The sequence below is a fragment of the Scyliorhinus torazame genome, chromosome 18 (genome assembly GCF_047496885.1).
Source record: "Scyliorhinus torazame isolate Kashiwa2021f chromosome 18, sScyTor2.1, whole genome shotgun sequence".
In the NCBI taxonomy this organism is placed as follows: domain Eukaryota; kingdom Metazoa; phylum Chordata; class Chondrichthyes; order Carcharhiniformes; family Scyliorhinidae; genus Scyliorhinus; species Scyliorhinus torazame.
The window spans coordinates 162,173,039-162,190,438 of record NC_092724.1 but is presented as its reverse complement, the minus strand read 5'-3'; the positions used below and the strand labels follow the sequence as shown (position 1 = coordinate 162,190,438).

General features: G+C 50.5%; 1 protein-coding gene across 13 annotated transcripts in view; it reads right to left on the bottom strand.

Annotated features, from left to right (window-relative positions):
- exoc7 (exocyst complex component 7) overlaps positions 1–5,020 on the bottom strand; it is a 31,261-nt gene extending 26,241 nt beyond the window's left edge. For 7 of the 13 annotated variants that reach the window (XM_072483802.1, XM_072483808.1, XM_072483803.1 and 4 more), the window contains exons 1-2: positions 4,855–5,019; positions 3,351–3,416 (exon numbers count right to left, since the gene is read on the bottom strand). In XM_072483802.1, coding sequence (XP_072339903.1) covers positions 3,351–3,416; positions 4,855–4,914 — 126 coding nt within the window. In that variant the 5' untranslated portion in view covers positions 4,915–5,019. Of the gene's footprint in view, positions 1–3,350; positions 3,417–4,854 lie in introns of all 13 variants that reach the window. The other 6 variants (XM_072483800.1, XM_072483804.1, XM_072483806.1 and 3 more) reach the window with 1 other exon arrangement.
- Positions 5,021–17,400: the final 12,380 nt, after the last annotated feature.

Here is a 17,400-nt window from a genome sequence, read left to right as displayed (position 1 = left end):
CAATCTTTCTCCCACTCCCTTCTCAGGAGGCTGTGGCCCACACCAGTTTCAGCAACTCGCCACAACTGCTTCAAGTGGAATGAATGAATACCGGCAGGTCACTGAAGCACGAGACAGAGGACAACATCCATTGTTTCACTGAAGACGCAGAAATGTGCTTTCCAACCATGGCTCAGCGGTTAGCTCTCTCACCTCGGAACATGTAGGCTGTGGGTTCAAGTCCCTTCAGGGGACAAATCCTGACTTACACACAGAGGGAATGGTACACCGTCGAAGGGGTCGTCTTTTGGATGAAATGCTAAACTGTGGCCCCATCTGTCCACTTTGGAGGATGCAAAAGATCCCGTGGTATTATGTTTAGGGAGAATAATGGGGTGCGCCCTGGTGTCCTGGCCAATTCATTTCTCTGTTCACTAAAACAGGCTACCTGATCAATATCTTGTCACCCTCTGTCCTGTACAAATTGCCTCACATGCTCCCTGCACTATAACGTCACAGTACTTCACTGGCTGTCTTTGCAGGTCAGAGCACGGCAGAGGTGTATACGGTTAGGTTGCTGCAGGAGTAATCCTGAACCTTGGACTAATAATCCCGAGAATGAGTTCAAGTCCCACCACAGTCATTCCAAAATTTGTTGAGTTTTTTTTTTTAAAACCCTAAAGTACAAAGCGGGTCTCCAGAAAAGTTGCCCCAAAGTTATCAAATTGTCATAAAATCCAACGGGTTCACGAATACCGTTTGATGAAGGAAACCTGGCATCTGTACCCAGTCTGATCCCATATGGGACTTCAGTCCTCACACCATCATGGCTGACTCTTAACTGTTCGTCATTCAGCAGGCCAGTTAGCTACGCCCAGAGCAACTAGTGATGGGGAATAAATGCCATGTTCATATTCCGAGAGCAAATTTGAAAGAAGCGGTTGAGTGCGACAACTCTGGTTTATCCCGTCTCCAGGATAGAGATCAACTGTAACACCCACACCATCCCATATAATCCCGGATCAAACTTGAGATTGTGTGTGAACTGGCTGAGACTGTGTGAGACATTGCCAAATAGCACACGTTTGGATGATGAATGGCAAAATCAGCTTTTCCTGTTCTTCATACCCTCTCTCCTTCTCCAAGAACCCATTAACCTGTTAAAGCTCACTGACCACTATACATGTCGGAACCGAGTGTGTCGATAGGGGGAATATCGGAGCTGCTTCGGGTGTTTGGGTCTTTCTCGGGGTACAAACTAAATCTAGGGAAGAGAGAGTATTTTGTGGTGTCTCGGCCAGAGGTGGGGGGGCTGCCATTCCGAAGGGCAGGGACACACTTTAGAATCCTGGGGATGCAGGTAGCTTACAACAATTCTAGTTTGGTGGGGAGAGTGAAAGCTGATCTGGCACGGTGGGATGGTCTCCTTCTGTCACTGGCGGGTCGGGTACAGGCGGTTAAAATGAACATGTGGTCGCGATTCCGGTTTATTTTTCAATGCCTGCCGGTTTTCCTGCCAAAGGCATTTTTTAGAGAGATTGAAGGGATGATTACCTCATTCATATGGGGAGGGAAGGTGGCCAGAATTTAAAAGGTGCTACTACTCAGAAGAAGGCAGGCAGGGGGTTTGGGTCTTCCAAACCTGATGTATTATTACTGGGCTGCGAATGTGGAGAAGGTGCGGAGCTGGGTCAGAGGGGTGGATTCTCAGTGGATCAGAATGGAGGAGAGTTTGTGTAGGGGGTCGGATTGAAAGCACTAGCAACAGCGCCGCTCCCGAGAGCTCCGGAGAAATACTCAGGGAGTCCGGTAATAATAGCTTCATTGAGAATTTGGAGGCAGTTTCGCCAACACTTCGGGTTGGGTTTAGGGTCAAGTGAAATGCCAAATCGGGGAACCACAGATTTGAGCCGGGGAGGTGGGATGGAAATTTCCGGAAATGAGAGGAGAAGGGGATTAAGTCACTAAAATATTTGTTTCTTAGGGGTCGGTTTGCAGGATTGAAGGAGCTGGGAGCGAAGTATGGGCTGGAGCAGGGGGAAATGTTTAGATACATGCAGGTTTAAGATTTTGCTAGAAAGCAGATACAGAGCTTCCCGGTAGAGCCGGCCTCCACATTGCCGGAGGAGGTGCTGACGACAGGGGGACTGGAGAAGGGGGTTGTGTCGGCGTTTTACGGAGCTATTTTGGAAGAGAAGGCATCACTGGAAGGGATCAAAGCAAAGTGGGAGGAAGAGTTGGGAGAAGATATGGAGGAGGGGTTCTGGTGTGAGGTGCTCCAGAGAGTGAATGCCTCCACCTCGTGCGCGAGGTTGGGGCTGATACAGCTGAAGGTGGTATATAGAGCACACCTCATAAGGGCGAGGATGAGCTGATTCTTTGAAGAGGTAGATGATGTGTCTGAACATAAGAACTAGGAGCAGGAGTAGGCCATCTGGCCCATCGAGCCTGCTCCGACATTCAATGAGATCATGGCTGATCTTTTGTGGACTCAGCTCCACTTTCCGGCCCGAACACCATAACCCTTAATCCCTTTATTCTTCAAAAAACTATCTATCTTTATCTTAAAAACATTCAATGAAGGAGCCTCTACTGCTTCACTGGGCAAGGAATTCCATAGATTCACAACCCTTTGGGTGAAGAACGTTGGGGGGCGAGCCGGCAAATCATGTTCATATGTTTTGGTCCTGTCCAAAGCTGGAGGATTACTGGAAGGAGGTTTTTAGGGTAATTTCTAAAGTGGTGCACGTGGACCCGGGCCCTTGGGAGGCCATATTCGGAGTGTTGGACCAGCCGGGGTTGGAAACGGGTGCGGAGGCAGATGTTGTAGCCTTCGCGTCATTGATCGCCCGACGGCGGATCCTGATGGGTTGGAGAGCAACCTCTCCACCCTGTGCCCTGGCGTAGCGGGGGGACCTGTTGGAATTCTTGACTCTTGAGAAGGTTAAGTTTGAGCTGAGGGGAAGGATGGAGGGGTTCTACAATTCATGGACTTTATTCATTATGCACTTTCAAGAAGTGGATAACATCGAACATTAGTTGGGGCATGTGGCTAGGAGGGTTGAGGGGAGGGGGCTGTGTGTGTTAATGGTGATTATGGGTGATCCCTAATTCCTTTTTGTCATTTGTTTGTGTGAACATGCGGGCTAATGTTTGGGGTTTGGTGGGAGGATGGGATCGTTGTTATTGATATGGGGACTGACATATTCGTTACTGATTATTGTTGGTGGGTGTAAATTTCGAGAAAATGTGGAAGAGGAGAATAAAGATATTTATTTTAAAAGCTCACTGACCACTTGCTCACATAGCAGGCAGCAATACTTTGAATATCAAAAAAACATTGATTTAAAGCTGAAGTAAAATGAACTTACCATATTTTTTGTCAGCTGGTCACTTTTTTCCAAGCTTTCTCTTATGAACAACAAGGTTTCTTGTTCCTGTGTATAAGACCAAAGAGAATTGCAAATGTAATTCTGATCAATGAGACACTTCAGAACCTGCATCAATGCAATGGCACCAGAACTTCATCGAGGTGGTAGTTGGGAGCATTGTAGAAAGGTGTGGGGACATCAGTCTTCCTTCACATGGCTGTTCTCTATCGCCCCAGGAGCACAATGAAACACTCATAGAACAAGTGAGGTGGCAGAGAGCTCTCTATACCCAGGGAGCAGAGACTGCAGATCAGAGGGGACGGAAAGAGAACACTGAACCAAAGAAACGGTGGCACGAGGAATTGGTATTGTCAGACAAGGGTTTATACTGATTACATGCACAAACCTTTACCCCTAACAAAAGGCTAGCGACGCAGTGGAAACACATACAAAACCTGAGGCTTTAAACTGAAAGACAAGGAACCTCGTCTATTGAAAGCATTCAATGGTAAAGTTTCGTAGCACAGAAAATGCCAAAAGGGAGACAAAAGCTTTGAATTGTTGGGAGTTTGTGGGGTCAGGAAGTAAATATGTTACTGTTGAAGCTGTGGCGGACTAGAATATCTGCTGCAAGTTGCACCCTGGGCTAGTGTGCAGTCAATTCCAGCCCCACTTAATCCAGAGTCATAACATGGTTGTTATTAACTTTTAAAACACCCGTGGGATTCGGCTGCCCAAAAAATACAGTCATCAGGTTTGTATATTTAAACCTTTTATTAAATATATGGGGACTTCCGGGGGCAACATGTAGGAGGAGGAGACCGCCGCATGTTGGGTAGCTCCCGCTAGAGTTCAAGGTTTTTGGCCCTTTTCACCCGATTTTCAGGGAGAATACGCAACCGTTGGGTTGTGATACGCAACCGTATCCCAATTGAGATCTGGTTGGTAAAGGATGTCCAAGATCCATAGAAAGAATACTGGGAAGAGAGGTGCGAATGCTAGTCCGCCAGCAGAGTCGCGCAGAGTGCATTCCTCCCACAAGTCCCGAAAGATGTGCTGTCAGGTGATTTGGACATTCGGAATTCTCCCTCTGTGTACCCGAACAGGCGCCGGGAATGTGGCAACTAGGGGCTTTTCGCAGTAACTTCTTTGCTGTGTTAATGTAAGACTACTTGTGACGATAATAAAGATTTATTTATTCATTTATTGAGAGGGACGATTGGCGGGGTCAAGCTCGCCGGGTGGGGCCACCCCCATGACGGTGGATACGTTAGCAGAGGTGGTGGCAGCTGAATTCGAATGGCAGCTCAGCAAACATTTTGACCGGCCTGGGAGGGAGGGAGAGTCTCAAGCAGTCGGCGGAAGACTGACAGGCCCCAATAAAGGAGGCAGTTGGAAGTCGGAGACGTTGTGGGAGAATGGTGAGGGAGCACTGTCGAGGCACACTGACCAGCTCGCTTCCCATCCCTCAGTAACCTCGCCCCCGGGCTGTGCCTGCATTTACCTGCCGCAGTTTCTCCTCTATGTGCCTCTTCCTGGCCGAGGCATCCTCGCTGGCTATCATCCTGCTCCCCCCGAGTCCCCCTCCTCCTCCTCTCACAGGCCGCTGGCTGCTTGTCCGGCGCTCGGCGCCGACTTCCGCTCGGCCACTTCCGGCCCGTTCAGGTGACGTCATGGCAGGGGGAAGCGGGGCCTGTTACCGGGGCAACGGACAGCACAGCCCCTCCCCCACACCCGCAGCCCCTCCCGCAGACCCACAGCCCCGACACTATGCCAATAGCCCTTCCCCCCGCAGCCCCTCCCACCTCACAGCCCCTCCCCAGACCCACAGCCCCTCCCCCAAACCCCAGACCCTCCCCCTGCAGCCCCACCCCTCCCCTGGAGCCCCTCCCCTCTCCCCTGCAGCCCCGCCCCTCCCCCCTGCAGCCCCTCCCCTCCTGCTGCCCCTCCCCTCACCCCTGCCACCTCACCCCTCACCCCTGCCACCCCACCCGCCTGTTGCCCCTCCCCTGCAGCCCCTCCCCTCCCTCCTGCAGCCCCCTCCCCCTTGCAGCCCCTCCCCCTGCAACCCCTCCCCCTGCAGGCCATCCCCCCTGTGGCCCCTCCCCTCGCCACCTGCAGCCCCTCACCTCCCCCCTGCAGACCCTCCCCTCCCTCTGGGGATTGACAGCCTGTCCACATGCCCATGCATTCCCGCCATTCTCTCTCCTACAAATTGTCCTCCTCCCTGAAAAAGGCCAGATAAATATTTTGGGGAAGATTGCCAGCCATCAAAGGCGTGCAGTCAAAGACCAAAACTGGTTTGTTTTAAACTGAAAATGAAGCTGCCACAGCAGCAAACAAAGCAAACGTCGCAGCCCGCGCCGCTCGGGAATGCCAGGTCCGGGAGCTATGTTTACAAGTCCCGTTAAGGATCCCCAGCTGGGTGGGCCTCTGCCCACTGCCCGTGGCAAATTGTTTTCTACGGACCCCACAGGGCGATCAATCAGCAATCCCCACGGCCCTCGTGGAGGTTATCTCTCCCCCCGAAGTCCGAATCTACCCCCCGAGGCGATGTGCCCTCTTTTGTCGCTTGGCTCGAGGCCTCGAATCGGCGGCAGCTGGAGCCGGATCCGGGGGGAAGGGTGGGTGCGTTGTGGGCTGGGGATTGTCGTTTCCTTGTTGGGTGCTGGAGGATCACAGAGGGAGGCTCGTCTTCGGTGCTGACCACCGGCGGGGGATCAATCTCCTCTGTCTTCATTTGGGTCTCTGAATCTTCATTGTCGAGAGTCCCACGTAAGCTGAGTCCCTTAGCCAGAGGTAGTCGCAATGGGCGTCAGGGACGCCATCTGCCAAAATCGTCACCTCTGGAGTGACCTTCCCTGCTTCTCAGGTGGTTTAGGTGTTTTTTCATGGCCTTCCCTTGGACTTTGACATTCTAAGCAACCAGAACAGTCTTTTCCAGCATGACTCCTGGTGAGCACTAGGAGCCATCTCTAAAGTTCCGCACATAGACGGCATCTCCTGTTCTGAAGGTCCTTTCGAGTTACCTTTTTGGATAATCCAGGGCAATGGGAATCCTGGTACTTCTCTCCCAAGATTAAAAGACCATTTGCAATGTGCTTGCTGTCCCCCAGTTGCAACCATATAATTTAGCACAATATATTTATATATATTTCACAACCTCATAAAATCCCAAAGTATTTTACAGTCAATTAAATACTTTGAAGTGCATTCTTTTAAAAAAATAGATTTAGAGTGCCCAATTATGTTTTCCAATGAAGGGGCAATTTAGCGCGGCCAATCCACTTACCCTGCACATCTTTGGGTTGTGGGGGTGAGACCCACGCAAACACTGGGAGAATGTGCAAACTCCACACGGACAGTGACCCAGAGCCGGGATCGAACCCCGGTCCTCGGCGCCGTGAGGCAGCAGTGCCAACCAGTGCACCACCGTGCCACCCTCGTTGTCAGGAATTTTGCACAGATTTTAATATATTACAATGTCCTTCACATCAAATGAAAACAAATGACCACAGACCCTCTGCATTCATATGCCCTGCTTTCAAATGGGGTTGTTCTTTTGTTCCAATAGAATTGGAGGGAATTGCTTTATTTCTGGTTGTTTTTGCAATATGGATTATTACGAGTAAAGGAAAGAAGAGTAATGAAAGATATCAGTGCAACTTACAAGTCTTGGCACAAATCCGTGACCTTCAGCAGAAAAATGCAAAACAGGATCAACACAGGGTGGGTTTTCAAGATACAATTGGTGCTCTTGAGTGCAACAAAATACAGCTGCATTCAGCTCTGGACACAGGGAAGGACAGATGCAAACTTGAAGTCATGAGATTACCAGCAGCTTATACAGAAAATCTCAGGAAGCAGATAACAGAATCAGAGAGGAACCCAGGCAGAGCCCATTTCTTTTACATCTCAGACAACTGCACAAAATGCTGAGCCTGGTTAACTGAAGCTCGAGCGGAATACGGGTTTGAAAACAAAGAGGCTTGCGTGAAGAAATCTCCACTTTGATTGTCAAACTGGAGACTGTGAAAGTTCTGCTGATGCCCAGTGGGAGTAGAATAGTTTGTTCTGAATATTGGCTCATCTGTGGCCTTCATGTTGATAATGAACTGCTGGATCCTAGACCTAGATATAGGCAGCAGTGAACAGAGGGGAAAAAACACCACACCTCCTTTGGAAATAATAGATTGAAGCATGTTTCTTCTGGGAAGAGATCGCAAAGTATTTTGTTGATGGATGATATGGTCGTCTAGAGTTCACCAAAGGGAGGTAGTGATGTAGTGGTATTGTCACTGGACGAGTAATGCAGAGACCCAGGACAAGATCCAGGGACCTGAGTTCAAGTCTCATCATGGCAGATGGTGAAATTTTAATTCAATAAAAGATCGTCTAATGATGGCCATGAAACCATTGTCGTAGAAACCCAGATGGTTCACTAATGTCCTTCAGGGAAGAAAATCTGTCACCCTTACTGTTATAACCTGCATGAGACATACGCGGTTGGAGCAATCAGTCTCCCCCCTGAGTCTCCACCAAACATGAGCTCCCCCGCTAAGGAGGCAAGGAGCCCGAGGACATTGATGATTGAGATCTGTATAAAGTCGGCCAGATATGGAAGAGACAGAAGATCCGGCAGGGATCTGATGTGTATTGTAAATATAATTGTTTTGCAACAAACCAAGTTTCCTTTTGACCAACTCGGTTCGCACACGTTTGTGGCCAACTCCACTTACCTGGTCTGGCCTACATGTGTCTCCAGATCCACAGTGATGTGGTTGACTCTCAAACACAATCTGAATTGGAGGGCAGTTAGGGATGGGCAATAAATGTAGGCCCAGCCAGAGATACCCACATCAATGCTCAAATTCAGAAGATTCAGGACCAATAGTCCAATGTCATTTATGATTTTGAAACTCCTCTGTCTATAAACTGCACGGCATAACAACAGAATAGTTCATTCATTAGAAACCTATACTGATGTGAAGATTATCTCCCAAGGTTCAACACAGAATCAGTATTGATTTGTATTGTCCGATCAGCTTCAAGATTTCAAAAATATTTTTACTTTTCCTTATCCCCCACAACCCAAAGATGCGCAGGGTAGGTGGAGTGGCCACGCTAAATTGCCCTTAATTGGAAAAAAAAGAATTGGGTACCGTAAATTTATATTAAAAAAAATAATAATAATTCTTGCTCTGGTTGTGGTCACCTAACCTAGTTTAGACTGGAGATCAAACCTAGAACAATCCCTGTCTGAGTCAGCTAATCACTGGATTAACCTACTGAGGCTTAAAGTGTTTTTTTTAACCATGTGCTCACTGACTTGGTCTTTGTTTCTAAAATAACAAACCACAGACTTCCGTCTTCCTCCTTCTGCCTTTAAATACAGCCACATATCTTCAGTCTCTAACTGCAGCTACACACTCCCCATCTCTTATCCAACCATAACCATTCGTGTCTCCCTTTCCTAAACATTTGCTTTAATAGAAATAGGCACCTGCTTCCCTTAATTGGTAGGAAAATTCTAATCTGGGTTTTATTCACACAATTATTCACACATTTATAAACTTTGAGAGGTGTAATGATGCAATCCATTTGACCATGGACAAACATCACAGAGTCTAATCCAAACCTCACCTAACATCTGAACACTTACCCTCAGAAGTCATTCAAAAGCAAGGGCGGCACAGTGGCGCAGTGGTTAGCACTGCTGGGTGGCACGGTGGCACAGTGGTTAACACTGTTAGGGCAGCACGGTGGCGCAGTGGGTTAGCCCTGCTGCCTCACGGCGCCGAGGTCCCAGGTTCGATCCCAGCTCTGGGTCACTGTCCGTGTGGAGTTTGCACATTTTCCCCATGTTTGTGTGGGTTTCGCCCCCACAACCCAAAGATGTGCAGGGTAGGTGGATTGGCCACGCTAAATTGCCCCTTAATTGGAAAAAATTAATTGGGTACTCTAAATTAAAAAGAAACACTGCTGGGCGGAATGGTGCCGCAGTGGTTAGCACTATTGGGTGGCACGGTGGCGCAGTGGATAGCACTGTTGGGTGGCACGGTGGCGCAGTGGTTAGCACTGTTGGGTGGCAAGGTGGCGCAGTGGATAGCACTGTTGGGTGGCACGGTGGCGCAGTGGTTAGCACTGTTGGGTGGCAAGGTGGTGCAGTGGTTAGCACTGTTGGGTGGCACGGTGGCAGAGTGGTTAGCACTGTTGGGTGGCACGGTGGCAGAGTGGTTAGCACTGTTGGGTGGCAAGGTGGCGCAGTGGATAGCACTGTTGGGTGGCACGGTGGCGCAGTGGTTAGCACTGTTGGGTGGCAAGGTGGTGCAGTGGATAGCACTGTTGGGTGTCACGGTGGCGCAGTGGTTAGCACTGCTGGCCGGCAAGGTGGCGCAGTGGTTAGCACTGTTGGGTGGCACGGTGGCGCAGTGGATAGCACTGTTGGGTGGCACGGTGGCGCAGTGGTTAGCACTGCTGGCCGGCAAGGTGGCGCAGTGGTTAGCACTGTTGGGTGGCAAGGTGGCGCAGTGGATAGCACTGTTGGGTGGCATGGTGGCGCAGTGGATAGCACTGTTGGGTGGCACGGTGGCGCAGTGGTTAGCACTGCTGGCCGGCAAGGTGACGCAGTGGTTAGCACTGTTGGGTGGCAAGGTGGCGCAGTGGATAGCACTGTTGTGTGGCAAGGTGGCGTAGTGGTTAGCACTGTTGGGTGGCAAGGTGGCACAGTGGTTAGCACTGTTGGGTGGCACGGTGGCGCAGTGGATAGCACTGTTGTGTGGCAAGGTGGCGCAGTGGTTAGCACTGTTGGGTGGCAAGGTGGCGCAGTGGATAGCACTGTTGTGTGGCAAGGTGGCGTAGTGGTTAGCACTGTTGGGTGGCACGGTGGCACAGTGGTTAGCACTGTTGGGTGGCAAGGTGGCGCAGTGGTTAGCACTGTTGGGTGGCACGGTGGCGCAGTGGTTAGCACTGTTGGGTGGCAAGGTGGTGCAGTGGATAGCACTGTTGGGTGGCACGGTGGCACAGTGGTTAGCACTGTTGGGTGGCACGGTGGCACAGTGGTTAGCACTGTTGGGTGGCACGGTGGCACAGTGGTTAGCACTGTTGGGTGGCAAGGTGGTGCAGTGGATAGCACTGTTGGGTGGCACGGTGGCGCAGTGGTTAGCACTGCTGGCCGGCAAGGTGGCGCAGTGGTTAGCACTGTTGGGTTGCACGGTGGCGCAGTGGATAGCACTGTTGGGTGGCACGGTGGCGCAGTGGATAGCACTGTTGGGTGGCATGGTGGCGCAGTGGATAGCCCTGTTGGGTGGCACGGTGGCGCAGTGGATAGCACTGTTGGGTGGCACGGTGGCGCAGTGGATAGCACTGTTGGGTGGCACGGTGGCGCAGTGGATAGCACTGTTGGGTGGCATGGTGGCGCAGTGGATAGCACTGTTGCGTGGCACGGTGGCGCAGTGGTTAGCACTGCTGGCCAGCAAGGTGGCGCAGTGGTTAGCACTGTTGGGTGGCAAGGTGGCGCAGTGGATAGCACTGTTGGGTGGCAAGGTGGCGCAGTGGTTAGCACTGTTGGGTGGCACGGTGGCGCAGTGGATAGCACTGCTGGCCGGCAAGGTGGCGCAGTGGTTAGCACTGTTGGGTGGTAAGGTGGCGCAGTGGATAGCACTGTTGGGTGGCACGGTGGCGCAGTGGTTAGCACTGCTGGCCGGCAAGGTGGCGCAGCGGTTAGCACTGTTGGGTGGTAAGGTGGCGCAGTGGATAGCACAGTTGGGTGGCAAGGTGGTGCAGTGGTTAGCACTGCTGGCTGGCAAGGTGGCGCAGTGGTTAGCACTGTTGGGTGGCACGGTGGCGCAGTGGTTAGCACTGCTGGCCGGCAAGGTGGCGCAGTGGTTAGCACTGTTGGGTGGCAAGGTGGCGCAGTGGATAGCACTGTTGGGTGGCACGGTGGCGCAGTGGATAGCACTGTTGGGTGGCAAGGTGGCGCAGTGGATAGCACTGTTGGGTGGCAAGGTGGCGCAGTGGTTAGCACTGTTGGGTGGCAAGGTGGCGCAGTGGTTAGCACTGCTGGCCAGCAAGGTGGCGCAGTGGATAGCACTGTTGGGTGGCAAGGTGGCGCAGTGGATAGCACTGTTGGGTGGCACGGTGGCGCAGTGGATAGCACTGTTGGGTGGCATGGTGGCGCAGTGGTTAGCAACGCTGGGCAGCATGGTGGCGCAGTGGGTAACACTACTGGGTGGCACGATGGTGCAGTGGTTAGCACTACTAGACGGCACGGTGGCACAGTGGTTAGCACTGCTGGGCAGCACGGTGGCACAGTGGTTAGCACTGCTGCCTCACGAAGCCGAGGACCCGGAGTCGATCCCGGCCCCAGGTCACTGTCTGTGTGGAGTTTGCACATTCTCCCCGAGTCTGCATGGGTCTCACCCCCACAACCCAAAAAGATGTGCCGGGTAGGTGAATTGGCCACGCTCAATTGCCCCTTAATTGGAAAAAGATAATGGGGTACTCTAAATTTAAATTTTTTAAAAAGAAGTCACTCAAAAGCAAAAAGTGAATCCCCTGTTCATTTTTCTCTTTCGCCCTCCAAGGACCAAAGATGATATTAGTATCTCCACTGAGTGGGAGTTTGATTTGGAAGTTAACAATAAATATGAAGGATATCCCTGGGATTCAAATTAAATATGTCTGTGTTCCATGTCCTTTCATCACTTAAAAAAACCCAACTAGGTACTTTGGAGATTGAGCTTTGGAGATCGAAGAGACTCCAAGATGATCAGTGTTGGAAGTTTGAAATGAATCAACCTGGCCAACAGACTCATTCATCCTGAGACGGAACCAGGCAGGTGTACAATACTGTAGCTGATGTTTGAACACTTGGCTGTGCTCACTTCTACAATGTAATGGAGTAACTCTGTCTTCTGGGATGGAGTTCTTCCCACTTGACTCCAGTTAACCCCAAAGGTCAAAAGCAAAGTACTGCAGATGCTGGCAATCTGAAATAAAATCATAAAATGCTGCAAACATTCAGCAGTCTGGCAGAATCTGTGGAGAGAGTAGCAGAGTTAACGTTTTGGATCAATAACCTTTCATCAAATATTTTGTGAAAACTAGAAACTTTAATTTCCTGACTGTACACAGAGCAGTGCATGCTAATCCTACAAATGGAACTTAAGCGGAACTTCCCAGAAATAGGGCAGCACAGTGGTGCAGTGGGTTAGCACTGCAGCCTCACGGCGCCGAGGTCCCAGGTTCGATCCCAGCCCTGGGTCACTGTCCGTGTGGAGTTTGCACATTCTCCCCCTGTTTTGCGTGGGTTTCGCCCCCACAACCCAAAGATGTGCAGGGTAGGTGGATTGGCCGCGCTAAATTGCCCTTTAATTGGAAAAAATGAATTGGGTACACTAAAAAATTTTTTTTTTAAACTTCTCAGAAACGTGGGAGATTCCCTGTACAGGGCAATCCTGGAATCGAATTAAAGGGAAGCTTTGGCATTTCTCTTCACTACCTTTTTAAAAACAAGCTTGACACTGTTGAGTTCTTGATTAATTTAACTTTGTTGGGCATCTTAAGTGAAGAAACAGATTGCTGGACTCACAACCACAGGAGCCGTCCACAGTGACATCGGATTAACTTGGGACGATGTCCCTGATCACCAACCACTTCAGGTGGTCTGCAATATTTGGAAGTAACTGCCAATGACATGAATTTATACAGCATCTTTAATATAATAAAATGGCCCAAGGTGCTTCACAGAAGCGTTATGAAACAAAATACGAGACGACGCCTCATAGGGAGATATTGGGCGTGATCTACCCGAATGGTAACAGAGTCCTGTCGGGCAGAGAAACACCACGCTATTGAGCGCCATTCGGGTAGATGTGGGCACCCCGACGAGGCTGCATGTAGTCCCATTTTCTGAACTGACGAGTTCCACTCGCCAGAACTCCCCAGGGTAGAAGGAGAACAGGACGCCATTTTTGAATGGTGTCCCGATCTTGCGACCTCACAGCGAAACTCCGAACCATCGCCAAGTCCAAACTCACCTTTCAGGGCATCCTCAGGCAACCTCCTGCACCTGTGCACAGCACCCAGGGCCCGATCTGCAGCCCAGGAAAAATGCCAGCTTGGCACCTTGGCAGTGCCCCCTCCGGCTGGTGGTGCCACCCTGGCAGTGCCAAGGAGCCAAGCTGGCACCAGCAGTGCCAGGGTGCCACTCTACTCAGAGGGCAAGCACATGGGGGCCTTTGATTCCCCATGAGTTCCATTCCATCTGGTCCTCATTTGTGGAGACCAGCACTTAACAAGGTGATCTGGTCTCCAAGGCGAGGGGTTAGGTCGCCTTGGGTAGATTGTGGGAACGCATATTAGAGTGAGACTAGCTGTAATTACTGGAACAGGTTGCTAGTCTGTCACCAGGGATTTATATCTTGAGCGGTGCCACTCAAGATTTGCCAAAAAGTGATCCACCCACAATGGGCAGGGTTCACATTGCGACGTCTTGCGAGATCACATAGAACATACAGTGCAGTAGAAGGCCATTCGGCCCATCGAGTCTGCACCGACCCACTTATACCCTCACTTCCACCCTATCCCCGTATCCCAATGACCCCTCCTAACCTTTTTGGTCACTAAGGGCAATTTAGTATGGCCAATCCACCTAACCTGCACGTCTTTGGACTGTGGAAGGAAACCGGAGCAAACCCACGCAGACAAGCAGAGAACATGCAGACTCCACACAGACAGTGACCCAGCGGGGAATCGAACCTGGGTCCCTGGCGCTGTGAAGCCACAGTGCTATCCACTTGTGCTACCTTGGTGAGTTGGGTAGATCTAGGAAGAGGGATCGCCTGGCATCACCGGTCGCATTGCGCCACACTGTCCTTCGGGCATGACACAGCCGGTAGATCACACCCTTTAAGCCAGATTATTAAATTCTTGGAAGTCCTGTAGCTCAGTGGGTAGCGTCCCTGCCTCTGAGCCGGAAGCTCCGGGTTTGAGTCCCACCCCAGGACTTCATGGCCTAGGAGATACGTTCATAGCGCAGTCAAACAACCTGTAAATCCTTCCAAAGACTGGCAGTAAGAGTGGGAGAGACTCCTGGTCCACACAAGTGGAGTGGCGTCCCTCAAGATATAAACTCCTGGTGACAGATGAGCAACCTGTTCCAGTAATTACCAGCTATGGAAACAGATGAAAGTCTGCCTTCGTCCATCACTAGGGGCAGGGAGAGAATTGGAATGGGAAACATCAAATTCTTGGTCAAGATAATAGATTTTAAGAGGAGTTCTAAAAGAGGAAAGAGGGAGAGCTATGTAGAGGTTCAGGAAGAACCTCTAGAACTTAGGAAACCAAAGGTACTGCCGCCGATAATGGGGGGTATTGTACCCTCAATAACGACGCTAGAGAGTAAAACGATAAAGAAGGCTTTAATAAGCTTAGAACTAGCCTGGTGCCGAGACAGGGGCTTACTGGGTGCCGCCTGCAACCCTAACCCTTATATACGGCTCCCAGGTGGGCGGAGCCGGAGGCGGAGTCCCCCAGGGTTCCAAGCCTGGTCTGAAAGGGGACATCACCTTACATAATGATAAGGGTACCGTAATACAGTAACCGTTCATCACAGGGAGATTCAATCCAGAGATGTGCAAGAGGCCAGAATTAAATGAGTGAAAGTATCTTGGATGGATTTGGGGCTGGAGGAGATTCCAGTGATACGGAAGGCTGGAGTGATCTGTATATCTGCTGGTATGTAAAGGGTTAACAACTGCATCATAGTGTTAGACAATCACTAGATGGCAGCACTAGATTCATGTATATAAACTTAACTCAGAGGAGGTTCCTTCTCTTCGAACCAGGAGTGACTACACAGCAGAGTGTTAGAGAGATATAGCTCAGTTGGATGTGTAGTTGAACATAATTAATACTTCTTCTGATTTACTTTATCATCAGTTATAGTTCTGTAGAGTGAACTAGTATTTATATTTGTTATTCATGAAATATAGTTTGCTTTAATTTAAAGGCTGATAGTTTCATTGAAATCCATCCACCAGGCCATTCTGGGAGTAAAGCAAAAAGTAACAACATATTACGATCACATATTATAACAAAGGTCAGACAACAGAGGTTACAAAACAAACACAAACATTTTGAAATCATGAAATACTTGACAGAGAGCCAGTTAGGTCAGCAAGCACGAGGGTGACGCGTGAAACGGACTTGATGTGAATTATGACAGCAGAGTTTTGGATGACTTTGTGCCTATAGAGGTCGGATATGGGAGACACTTGATCTGTGCAATTTCTTGTAGACAGATTCAAAGTATAACAGTACAGGGGTGGGATTCTCCGTTAGCCAACGCCAAAATCGGGAAATGCGATTGGGCGGAGAACAGCTTCCCACACCAAAATCACGGCAGGTGTCAATTTGATGCCAATTCACGATTCTCTGTCACTTCGAAAACGGCGTCCATGCGTTTCACTCCACATGTACAGTGGACACCGTTTTCACATCATTAGCGGGCCCGACCCCTCCGGGGCCTCGGCGATTCTCCGCCTCTAATGGGTCGGGTTCCCGACCCTACGGTTCACTTGTGCTTTTAAAAATCATGAAACTGGCGAGCCGGCAGCTGAGGGAGAGAGAGAGAGGGGGGTACGGAAAGTGTCCCAACATCACCACAGTTTGTTGACAGGTGTGCCGCTGGCGGGGGGGCTTCTGCCAGGGCTTGGGGGAGTAGTGGGGGGGCTGCCAGGAGGTGGGCTGTGGAGTCAGGGTGGATGGGCATGGAACACCATTGCCACAGCCGGCAGTACAGCCATGCAGTTGCGCACGCCGCTAACAGCCCATTCTGAACCTGCTGCCGCAGGTTGCATAGGTGTCCCCTGAGTGCACCCCCCTCTGGGTGCCCTCCGACCCATCAGCTGTATGGGCGCACTCCAGCACAACCAGTGCCATCGTTTTGGTTGGGTAAGTGTGTGTGGGGAGTGTAATGTGTATGTGCGGCTGCAACTTGTCAGCCTCAATCACGGACCCGGTGAATCCTGCACCATTTTTCATTGGAATTGACTGTGTTTCCATGCGGCAACGGTGCTCACCCCGTAATTGTAGGAGAATTGGTCCAGGTGCAACGCCAATTTTTCTGTCATGAAATCCATGGATTCTCCGTTGGTGTCAACACTTAGGGTTGGATTCTCTGTTTCTGAGGCTATGTCCGCAGCATCTGTCTAGTCTTACAACCAAAAAGTCGACCCCCTGTAACCCCCCTCATCACCCCCGGACCACCCCCTACCAGTCGCCCCAGCCGAAACCACCCCGGCCAGTGGAACGGCTTCCCCCGCCGACTGTGACGGCGCTGGACACAGTCCGCAGCCGCCACGCAAGGCCCTCGAAAACGGTGAGCACACGCGCCCCACGCCGTCGGGAAGTCGTCCCATCGGGGGAGGGCCTCAGGTGACATCCTGCGGCGTGCGGTGTACTCAGCGCTGACACTGCTTTTGAGCATTCGAGAAATGGCGCCGCCCACGATTTTGGCATAAAAATGGATTCTCCGGCCAATCGCTGAACGAGATTTCGCCGTCGGCAATCAGAGAATCTATCCCTTAGTCTCAGAAACAGAGAATCCAGCTCCAGATATTCTACCATCCAGACTAATGATTTCTGCTACAGCTCTCTTCTTTCATTGCGATGTTCTGGAGGAAAAATATTCCAAAAAAATGTTGACCTTTCTTCTTTTCTCCCTTCACTCTCTCTCATCCCCCTACATCTCCTCTTTCCTTCTGTTTCTATTTTCTCATGAGTTTCATATAAAACCCCCATGACTCAGATGTATTTCGTTTTGGACGTTATCGCCAGGTAAAGTTTATTGGTTATAAACAGATGTTTACCACTTCTATTCTGCTGTCTTTGCTATTTGTGTCATGGTTTATATATGTTTGTATGCTAAAGTGTGCGGGATATTCATTTCTAATCATATGGTTTACCATCAAAGCTGTGTTCTTCGCTATTTAGTTTCCTCTCCAATCCCTTGATCTGATTTGTTGATGACTCATCCACTGGCTCA